Below are 11,901 nucleotides of genomic sequence, written 5' to 3'. Positions count from 1 at the left end.
ATCAACACCAAATCCAAGCAACAAGTGTATGAAACCTAGTTGGAGGTCATCTTCTTCAAGAAATTCCAAAAGAGGTGAAGAAGGGTTTTTGTGCTAGAGGAGTATTCCCATTCAAAGCTTGTTCAACCATTATCTAAGGTAAGTTTTATGACTTTATCATGTTGTTTAAAGCATTAGAAGACTAAGACACTTGAATTGTGGTAAGACATAGAAAATGGACCATTACTGAGTGAATAGTGTCACTATGGAATGATAGTTGAATGGAATCATGAACGTTGATATGCTATGATTATAAATACGTTATAAATGACGTATAGGCCATGGAATAGGTGTGAAGTAAGCAAAATTACGATGATAAGCGAAAAACCATTAAATTTGGAGAAATTGGAGGAAGGTGGTGGGTTTTGCTTAAAGTATATGAATGATGATTGTTGCTTGCAATATTATGAGTGTTGTTGTAAATGTTTAGGAGTTGGAATAGAACGGGGAAAAAGGTAGTAGAAACAAAGGAATGCCGCTTAATTTTCTTTAGAGATAGCGATGCGTTTTTATAGTCGGTTAACTAATGTTAATACGATTCTCTCGTGAAGGTAACGTCGTGACTTCGAAGGAAGACAAGTGAGCGATTACGTAGCTAAACGACAAAGGTGTGTGAGGCTAGTCCTTTCTTTCCAATGGCATGAATCCTATGGTATAAGTTCTGTCCTCTTCATGAGTTCATGTATCCCGAGAAGCTAAAAGCCTATATTCCTATATATCTATATGAGATAAGAAATATGATATGATGATGCCATTTTGACAATGATGTCCTGGATTGCTTACACTCACCTTATGTACTAATTCCTTAAGAGTGAGGCAGAATGTCAATAATTGCTCCATAATGAAATCGGGGGATCACGACCTTACGTCACCTCAATAGAGTATGTATGATCTTGAGCCTTATGCATGTATTATGTTAAGATAAGCATATTTTTATAATCATATTATTATAAGTATTTTATAATGAGCATGTCATGATTGCATCACACCGCGCCTAGTTGGCCGGGCAGTCACCGCTACGGCGGGCAGCTATACGGATACACCACGACCTTCGGGCGTGGGCAGACACCACTAGTGGGCGGCATGAGATGGTACCCCAGACGCGGGAGGCCTAGACGCGGGATTATATTATTGATTATCACACCGTTCCGGTAAGGACGGGCAGCTTGCATGTCATGCATACATGATTTGATGATGAGTATGAGTAAGACAGCCTGTATCACTTCTTCCATGATTATCGTTCAGAATCAGATGTTCATATTGATGCTCTCATTATATTATTGTTGTCCTTCTTTATTGTTTATGCCTCTAATACTCGGTACAATAATCGTACTGACGTCCTTTTCTTTGGACGCTGTGTTCATGCCCACAGGTAGACAGGGAGGCGAGCTTGATCCAGATTCTTAGGAGCTGTCAGCGGACTGAAAGCACTCCATTGTTCGGAGGTGCTTATGATTATTCCTTTGGTATATATACATTTTGGGCACGACGGAGTCTTGTTCCGTCTATATGTACTGCATGTCAGTAGAGGCTCGTAGATGCGCAGTGTGGGTAGTATGGTCTCACATTTTTCATGTATACGTGTACTTATTATTTTGATATACTAAAGATCCATATATATGTAAAAGTATTTATGTTTCCCTATAAACTATGACTTTTCCATGCTTTGAGTTAAAAGAAATAAAAAGGGCATTAATCGAGTAAAGTGGGTAATAGAGCGAGCGGTGCTCGGTGGTTAGCCCCGGGTACCTGTCGCGGCCCCTAGCTGGGTCGTGACACATAAGGCCAGGCAAATCTATCACACTGACCCGTAGGCCAGACATATCTGTCTCTCTGACCAAATGGTCAGGCTAAAGATAATATATGTACATCATACATATCCTAACAAAAACTAATACTGTAACATGTCTCTTCTGTCTCTATATAAACTCAAAGACATAGTGAGGGAATATGGACCCTCAGAAAGACTAACATAACACTCGGAAGCTATGCCACAATATGATAAGCTATACTTTGACAACCTCTAGTCACAAGGTTCATTACACTTTTACTATATATGGAATCATGCCAAGAAAAGAAAGTTCAGCCGTAACATACCTTGCTGCTTACTTAGCCACTCAAAGTCTACCTTCTAAGCCTGCAAATCTACATCCAAGATGATTCATACTACAATCAGGCCATAGGAACACTTGCATACTCAAGCTTAGCTAGTTAATAAGTTAACGGAATTCGGACAACATTTCCCCTATATCATCTACTTCCTCCAAATTCTAAAACAATTTCCAAACATCATTAACAACATCAATAATAACATAATCAAGATACTACATGACAAACATATACAAATCCGTCTGAAACTTCCTTCGAAAATCAGTCCATAAGCCAACAACATCAACATATCAAACTACGACCTTTATACTATGTTTTCCTTCACTTTAAACCATCAAAATCCTCCAAAAACAACTCAATATCAAAGTCAAAATGAAGAACATACCTCATACTTGAATAACTTTAGTCACACCAACTTTCTTTAAGACCAAACTCACCACAACATCAAGTAGAAGTAAGAACAACAACTTTTCATGAACTAGTTTAGTGTAATCTTGTTGAATTCTTGATTTTAGGGGCTATATGTGTTTAAGAAATGTTTATGGAGGTTTCTAGAGCTCAAGGGAGTGTATAATGATGATAAAATGAGGGGAATAGGGTATTTATACCCCTTGAAGGTCGGTTCCACCGACTTTCAAAGTGGGATCGCGGAGAAGCCATCTGGCAGCCTATCTTGAAACGCCATAACTTTCTACTCCGATGTCGTATCGATGAACGATTTATTGCATTGGAAACTAGATTTAATGAACTTTGATTTACATAGGTTATGTATTCCGTAAATCCTCATATTCTAGGGGATACACCACCCTCAATTTGGTCCAGAATTTCTTGTCCAAAATTTGCCAAGTTTTCTAAAATTTCAACAAACTTAATTTCTTCGATTCGCTTGATCCCGAAACCTTTAGACACTTGATTAGAACTTGTTAAAATTCTTCCTTAACTTTGTAAGGGTTCCATAACCTATCCGGTCTTACGTTAGTTTACTTACAATGCAAAATATTTTGAGGTGTAACATCCCCCCCTCTTAGAAACATTCATCCTTGAATGTTAAAATCTCAGAGATCTTATAGAAATTTTGGCAGAACTTCCTCTGTAATTGTAATACTACCAACCTGTCACGCAGCAAACCGACAACACAATGCCACACAGGGCTACAGAAATCAATAACAACAATGGCCTCATACGACCAATAACAGTAACTATCAACATATACATACTTAAAGGCTATGATGTCTCAGTCTGGACCTCCTCCGGGAGTGATAACAAATGCAGATACATTAATCTCATATTTCTTTATGACACCCTTGCTAATATACTCTATACACTAAGGAGGCCCTCGTCAATATCTAGCTCATTGAGCGACATACATCGCTCTTTTACCTTTTCTAACCAATCATATCCCTTTTAAAAAATTCAAACAATAACTATCCTTGGCGAAATCTGGCGTTCCGTATGCCCTTGTAGTCATTAAACATTATCATCCTTATAACCGCTACTCTTTCTGTTTCCGTAATTCCAGTTTCACCTTTTTCTGCTCGTAAATCATTGGCATATTTACACTCAAGGATCATATTTAAACACATACGTATCCTTTCCACTCCTTACCTCGAGGGAAAAATACTACTCCTATCTAATCATATCGATGTCTCATTAATAAAACACTTATAAGGTTGATAACCATTCACAGTATATCCACAGTCCTTTGCTATTACCCAACTAAAAATCCCATCGAACTTCTCTTCTTTTTAAGTCCCATCGGAATACTTCAAAATTTATCTTAACAAAATTGCAAATAATATAGCAATACTACCCACAAGAGTGTAAAAACAATATTTCCACAATAATCGTTCCTGACATCATCGCTCATCCCCTTGTACTGTACTATCTTCCCTTACTCACAAGTTATTCATATCTTACTGATTCCTCTTATACCCATCATTCGTAATTCCGTAGATATAGTCTCTTCATCGAACTATGTTCCCCACACCTGCCCTTCCTGATTAATCATACTTTTGCCTTATTACCACAACACATCTTTTTCCACCGTGCTATCAACATATTCACAATTTTAGCCCATTGTCTAGCCACAGATTCCACTCTAGGTTCCTCCTTAATATTACTCTTTTTCTTTCCTCCCATCATCATTGCAATCCTCGAATTACCCATAGTCCTTTCTTAAGGAGTCGTCGTCATACTGTAAGACAACAGAGGTCAGGGTTGAAGATTTACACCCTATGACTTAGCTCGATAGCACTATCTAGGATACAAAGAAGGGTAACCATCCTAAATTCCATGCAGCCTCCTGTTTATAAGTGTGACGTACTTCATACCCATAGACAAGACTCTACTAGACACAGCTCGTAGATAGCCCTAGGACGAACTGCTCTGATACCAAGTTTGTCATGCCCCAAATCTGGATAGGCTTAGCCAGCACCCGGTGCCACACTCGGCATGAGCGAACCACTCTATACCTGTAACTGTGGAGGGATAACCCTCAACTTAGGCCGATAGGGCCTACCTGCACACAGACAATACCAACTGGCCGACAAGGCCATAATCTGGATAAACATAAACACTGACTTTCTCGTCTGAACTGGGCACATACACCCAAAACATGTATACGTATATATATATATATATATATATATATATATATATATATATATATATATATATATATATATATATATATATATATATATATATATATATATTTCCAAGCCGACAAGGCTACTATGATCGTACAAAACCAACAATACCGAAACAAGCATATACAAGTTGGCAAGGCTATCACACTGTACACTACATACAAGACTCGTCTACGAGCCTCTAGGGAAGCATAACTGAGTTATGGATGGGACAGGGCCCCGGCCCACCCGTCATGTCTATAAACAAAAAAGAAAGACTCCACATAGACCTAGCAACTCCGAACAAGAGGAAGCTCACCAATCCGCTGATATCAAGTTCTGTCTACTGAGGAGGTCTGTCATTCTGTCTATCAATACCTGCAGACATGAATGCAGCGCCCCCAGCAAAAGAGGCGTCAGTACGAAATAATGTATCGAGTATTTAAAGCAATAGATAACTGAAACTGAATTATAACTGAATCTAAAATACATAAATATGCTGAAAGGAATAAGGATTAGACAAACTTGAGAAGTACATCTATCTGCCTCTACTCAACTCACAAGCAAATTGTACTATCGAGTCTACCCGACCACATTTGAGGCTCGGTGCGAACTACCCGGCCATGCGTGGCTCGGTGCATCTCTACCCGACCATATATGGCTCAATGCAATCTCTACCCGACCATCGGAGGCTCGGTGCATTTCTCCCGGCCATAGATGGCTCGGTACAATCTCTACCCGACCGTCAGAGGCTCGGTGCATCTCTACCCTGCCATAGATGGCTCGGTGCAATCTCTACCCGGCCTTCGGAGGCTCGGTGCATCTCTACCCGGCCAAAGATGGCTCGATCCAATCTCTACCCGGCCATCGGAGGCTCGATGCATCTCTACCCGGCTATAGATGGCTCGGTGTAATCTCTATCCGGCCATAGATGGCTCGGTGTAATCTCTATCCGGCCGTCGAAGGCTCGATGTCGTTCTTTAATAACAACCCAACATGCTATCAACAACATCTAGACCAAACTATCATAATTCCATTACACAATCACGAGAGCTAACACTGAAAATACTCCTGACAAGGGAGATATTGTTATATCCCGCATTTTTGTGCAATCGAATAATTCAAGATAATCGCGGGAAGATGACAAGCAAGACCTTATTTTTATTTTGTTTGGCATACAAGTTGTTTATGAAAATTTTGAAGCGGGAATGTTAAGCAAGATCAAGGGTATAAAGGGAAATTCGCAATACGACTCATAGAAACATAGAGGAGTGCTAGGGGTAAATTTGGAATTTGGAGGATAATTTTTCATGAATTGTAGAACAAAAAAAAAAGAGAGTGGACTTGGGTTTGGGCCAAGTTGGCCGTCCCATGTTGGTGTGGGCTTAAGCCCACATAGAAGTCTAGTGACCCATTTAAAAGAAGACCAAGTCTTCTAAATATTCCTAGAGTTCTCTAGAAATTTCAAGAGGTTGAAGAACAAGAAAATCAAGGAGAAAAACATTAGGACCATTCGTCCACCACAAACCCTTGGAAGATTTTCATCAAAATTTTTCTCTCCTAGCCAAACAACTAATTAAAGGGTCCTTAACAAGGTGGAGGGTTCATTAGAGCAAGAAAAACACAAGTTCATGCAAGTTGAGATTTCTAGCCAAGTGAAGGATTGAAGAAAAAGGTAAGGTTTAATCCTTTCTTACATGTTATGGATGATTTTGTGTGTTGTAGCATGTTAAAAGTGGATGAAACTCATGGAAGAGGAAATCATGTTGTGGCCGTGAGGTGTAGTATATGTATGTGTGTGTAGAAATTGTGTTCTAATTATTTCATCTAGTGTTTGGTTGTTATTGTTGTGGATACTATGTTGATAATGGAAGTTGAATGCATTTGGAGGGGTTGTAGTGTGTATGCTTGATGTTGGCCGTGTAGTTGTAGAGTGGTGTGGAAGAAAATGAGTCAATTTTATTTAATGTTTTGGTTGTTGTTGTGTGGTGGATACTATGTTGTTAATGAATGCATAATAATCTTGTGAAGTTGTAGTAGGTGGAGACTTGTTTTAGAAGTTATGTAAATTGAATGTAAGGCTCTTGCATGCATGAAAAATAATGTGGTTAGTATGATGTTGTTGAGATATGAATTATTAGGTTGTTATTATTGGAGTTGGAAGGTTTTGAAAGAAGTAGTAAATTGATTGAGTTGTTATAATGTAACTTTGATTGAATATGGAAATTGTTAGTATTGTTGTTGGCATTGTGGTTGATAATTTGGCCGGGTTGAATTCCCGGGATTGTTGTTGATTGAAATTGGCCAAGTTGAACTTGGTGGGATAGAGTATTTACAGGGGAAATGCTGCCGGAATTTCGGTAGCCAAGTATTATCTTAAGACTCCAATTCTAAATGCTCAAATTGACATTTGGTAAATGTGACCAAATTGTAGATTTTGGCGGATTTGCGACTTGAATTCGGGATAGCATAAGGAGCGGCAAGAGGTATGTAAGGCTTCATCCTTCCTTCTATGGCATGTCTTAGACGTAATAAGTTGGATACGAGCCTCGGGGACAACCCTATTCTCCGGAATCCGCACCTAAAGTTTCCCCTTTTTCATTCAGAAGAATTGAATTAAGAATTGTGTAAAATGTTGGAAGAACTTCCTTAACCTCTAGAACTCGCATAAATAGGACCCGACTATCCTTAAACCCTCACAAGTAACGCCATGACATGTAACATATGTAAATTTGGTACGCCGCCTCATTTGACCCGAGGTGGGCCCATTGTTCCCGGATTTTCCTTATTGTTCCGCTTGACTTACTTTGAAGCTGAATCCAAAAGAAGCCTTTGATCCTTATTCCATTATCAAATGACACGTACTATACCTATCCCAACGAGAATACTTCTAGGACGATAATGATAACGATGATGTTAGAAAAGAGAATATGCCTATGACAAGTATGACAGAATGATTTCATGATTAAGATTTCTAAGCTAAGAATTCAATGTGATTACGAAGGTGACAAACTAGTTCTTGATCCTTATTTCTATTTCTTAGTTATGACACTATTTTCTAAGGATTTCGAAGTCTATGGATTGACGTCTATGATGCCCATGATTTCATTCTATGTTTATTTCTAATGCTATTCGCCGTTGGTAGCCTCGCCTTAAAATACTTGTTCCTTCAAGGTGAGACAAAGCGATCACGATTGTTCCATAATGTAATCGGAGGTCACCGACCTTACGTCACTCCGATGGATATGTAACTTTCTTTGGGCTCCCATGCATGCTGTTTATATGATACATGTATATGTGTATGGATATGTCTATGTATATGTATATGTATATGGGGAAAGGGGAAGGGCAACTGTTTTATCACCACCTGATTCAGCTGGATTCCATCTCGGACGCGGGATGCCCGGACGCGGGATATGGGAGAGCCGTACGCGGCGTCTGTATATGTGATGCATGATATATACGATATGATATGTGGGGACACCGTTGGGGAGGGGGGTGGGAGAGCCGATGTATTCGGCGTCTGTAAATGTGAGTAAAAGATACCGTTTTCTGAAATGTACTGTTTTCTGTATACGAGAATAAGAAACACCGTGTTCTGAAAAATGGGCTAAGCTTGCATGGTATCCACCTACAAGGCATACATATGTACAGGTTACTTCTACTCCAGGATGAGCTCTGTATGTCTATTCTGTTATTATTTATACTCTATATGCAGTTACTATGTTATCATTCATGCCTTACATACTCGGTACACTATTCGTACTGACGTCCCTTCTTGTGGACGCTGCGTTTCATGCCGCGCAGGTCAGCAGGTAGACGGACCAGATTCCTAGGAGTTCTATCAGCAGTATTGGCAGCGCTCCAGTTGTCCCGGAGCCTCAGTTCCTTGGTACTATTTTTGGGTATATATTCGGGCACGGCAGTATTCGGCCCTTCCTATGTATATGTGTACTATGTTTAGAGGCTTGTGGACAGACATGTACAGTTAGATGTTTCGTACTTTTGAGGGTCCTCGTCGATGTATAATGTGCTAGTAAAGTTTGTTCGCCTATGTTTATAGCTATGCTACTAATGTTAATGTTAAGTGGCGAAAAAAAAATGGTATAGGTCATACGGCCCACTTAGTAATAAGGATATGATGCGAGATAAGGGGTACTCGGTACAAGTATCGGGTACTCGTCACGGCCCCTAGTTGGGTCGTGACAGATATACCTTTTTTTGGATTATGAACACAAGAAGTTGATAAGAGTCTCTCGAAAATACGACACAACACTAGGGAGGCTATATGCTTCTAAGACAAGCTCTAGTCAATAATCTCGCTTTATGAAGTTCGGTAAGCTCTTACTTTATAAAATATCACTGACCATAAGGCCAGACAAATCTGTTTCACTGACCCGTAAGCCAGACATATCTGTTTCTCTAACCAAGTGGTCAGGCTAAAGGAAATATATGTATATCATGCATATGCTGACAAAAACTGATACTGTAACATGTCTCTTCTGTCTCTCTAAAAACTCAAGGACATAGTGAGGGAATATGGACCCTCATAAAGACTAACATAACACTCGGAAGCTATGCAACAATATGACAAGCTCTACTTTGACAACCTCTAGTCACAAGGTTTATTACGCTTTTACTATATATGGAATAATGCCAACAAAAGAAGGAACAACCTTAACATACCTTGCTGCTTTCTTAGCCACTCAAACTATACCTTCCAAGCCTGCAAATCTACATCCAAGATGATTCATACAACAATCAGGCCATAGGAACACTTACATACTCAAACTTAGCTAGTTAATAAGTTAACGGAATTCGGACAGCATTTCCCTTATATTATCTACTTCCTTCATATTCTAAAACAACTCCCAAACATCATTAGGAATATCAACAATAAAATAATCAAGATGATACATGAAAAACATATACAAATACGTCTGAAACGTCTTTCGAAAATCAGTCCATAAGCCAACAACACCAACATATCAAATTACGACCTTTATACTATGTTTTCCTTCACTTTAAACCATCAAATCCCTCTAAAAACAACTCAATATCAAAGTCAAGATGAAGAACATACCTTATACTTGTAGAACTTTAGTCACACCAACATTTTTCAAGACCAAACTCACCACAACATCAAGTAGAAGCAAGAACAATCACTTTTCATAAACTAGTTTAGTGTAATCTTGTTGAATTCTTGATCTAAGGGGCTGTAAGTTTTTAAGAAATGTTTATGGAGGTTTTTAGAGCTCAAGGGAATGTAGAATGATGATAAAATAAGGAGAATGGGGGTATTTATACCCGTTGAAGTTCGGTTCCACCGACTTTCCAAGTGGGCCCGCGGAGAAGCCATCTGGCAGCCTACCTTGAAATGCCCATAACTTTCTACTCCGATGTTATATTAACGAACGGTTTGTTGTATTGGAAACTAGACTCAATGAACTTCAATGTATATGGGTTATGAATTCGACAACTCCTCATCTTCTAGGAGATACACCTCCCTCAATTTGGACTAGAGTTTCCTGTCTAAAATTCTGCCAAGTTTTCCAAAATTTCAACAAACTTAATTTCTTCGATTCGCTTGATCCCAAAACCTTTAGACACTTGATTAGCACTTGTTAAAAGTCTTCCTTAACTTTATAAGGGTTTCATAACCTCTCCGGGTTTACGTTAGTTTACTTACAACGCAAGCGACACAAAAATTTTTGAGGTGTAGAAAAACTTGGCTTCACCAGTAAAGCGAACAAGCTTCCTCATTCGTCTCCGCCCCATGATCATTCATGTAAAAAGCTGTGTCACTCTCTGAACCCCACAGAACAATATCCTTCCACAACTACTATTCTCATGAAATCATAGGGTCCCTCCTACAGGGATGCTCTTGATTCTCAAACTCCTAATGATGTTAATGCTACTCTTAAGGATGGGAATTATCCTTATGCTTCGGATTATGCTATGACTGAAGTTGACTCCAATGATAAGAAGATTATTCTGACTCAACGAATGGTGACGAAGTTAATCCAGAAGTAGTTTTCCACGATATGAAACACTCTTTGACCATGGAAGTGGATGAGAAGTTCAAACAGAAAATTGCGAAACCATGGAAACAATCTGTAGTGGTGAAAATGCTGGGCAAGGAAATTGGCTTTCTAAAATGTCGTGAAAAGGCTGGAAAACAACGGAAGCCTAAAAAGGGATGGAAAGTGATTGATCTTGAACGAAATTATTATCTAGTACAGTTTGATTCCAAAGATAACTACATGCATGTTTCGTTGGATAGACCGTGGATTGTCCTAGGTCATTATTTGGTCGTTGAACCATAGAAACTAGATTTTTCTGTGACAGACGATCGAATTAATTCTATTGTATCTTGGATTCGCTTTCCAGGGCTTCCCGTCCACTTATACCACAAGAAGGTTTTAAGAGCGCTTAGAAACAAAATTGGTCGACTTGTTAAAATCAACTACAATACTACTCAATGTGATATGGCACATTTTGCCAAGATTTCGGTAGAGGTGGATCTGACTAAATCCCTAATCTTTTATTTTGAGTTTAAAGGAAAGACTGAAAAAGTTGCATACGAGGGACTACCAAATATTTTTTTTCATTGTGGTAAATTTGGGCATACCATTAATCTTTATGGGGATAATCCTGCTAATGTGAATAAACCTCCAAACGAATCAAACAAAGCCGCTAATTCTGGTGGAGGTGGTGGAGAAATTGTGCCTACAGAGGATATATTTATGGTCCCTGGATGATAGTGCAACGTCGTCCAGAAAATCTAATAGCAGAAATAGTGAAAAGCAAGCAACAAGTAACAAAGGAGCTAAATATTATTCTAACACCTCTCGATTTGCAGCCCTGGGTGGGTTGGAGGTAGAAGATCAAACTGTTAAGAATATGTTGTTTGAAAATGAAGTGCTTTCCAGTGATACAAATAATTCTAATGTGCAATCTCAGTCATTTCAATTTGCGCAAAAGTCACCAAAAGGCAACAAAAAGGGTCCCTCCAAGTCTTCTCCTAGGGTGTTTGAGCATCTAAATGAAAATAGCCCGGTTGGTGTAGAAGTTAATGAGATGATTGTTGACACAGCTTTGATTTCTAAGGACAATATAGTGGACC

The 11,901-nt window shown here is 39.1% G+C and overlaps 1 protein-coding gene across 1 annotated transcript; it reads left to right on the top strand.

Annotated features, from left to right (window-relative positions):
• Positions 1-10,837: 10,837 nt before the first annotated feature.
• LOC132612043 (uncharacterized) lies at positions 10,838-11,536 on the top strand. The gene is made up of 2 exons (XM_060326389.1): positions 10,838-11,075; positions 11,166-11,536. Exons 1-2 carry the CDS (start codon positions 10,838-10,840, stop codon positions 11,534-11,536), a joined length of 609 nt encoding a protein of 202 aa, XP_060182372.1.
• The last annotated feature ends 365 nt before the right edge of the window (positions 11,537-11,901 follow it).

Source organism: Lycium barbarum, chromosome 9, assembly GCF_019175385.1.
Source record: "Lycium barbarum isolate Lr01 chromosome 9, ASM1917538v2, whole genome shotgun sequence".
Lineage (NCBI taxonomy): Eukaryota > Viridiplantae > Streptophyta > Magnoliopsida > Solanales > Solanaceae > Lycium > Lycium barbarum.
The sequence above is the reverse complement of the archived record's forward strand: the minus strand, read 5'-3'. Positions and strand labels throughout refer to the sequence as shown.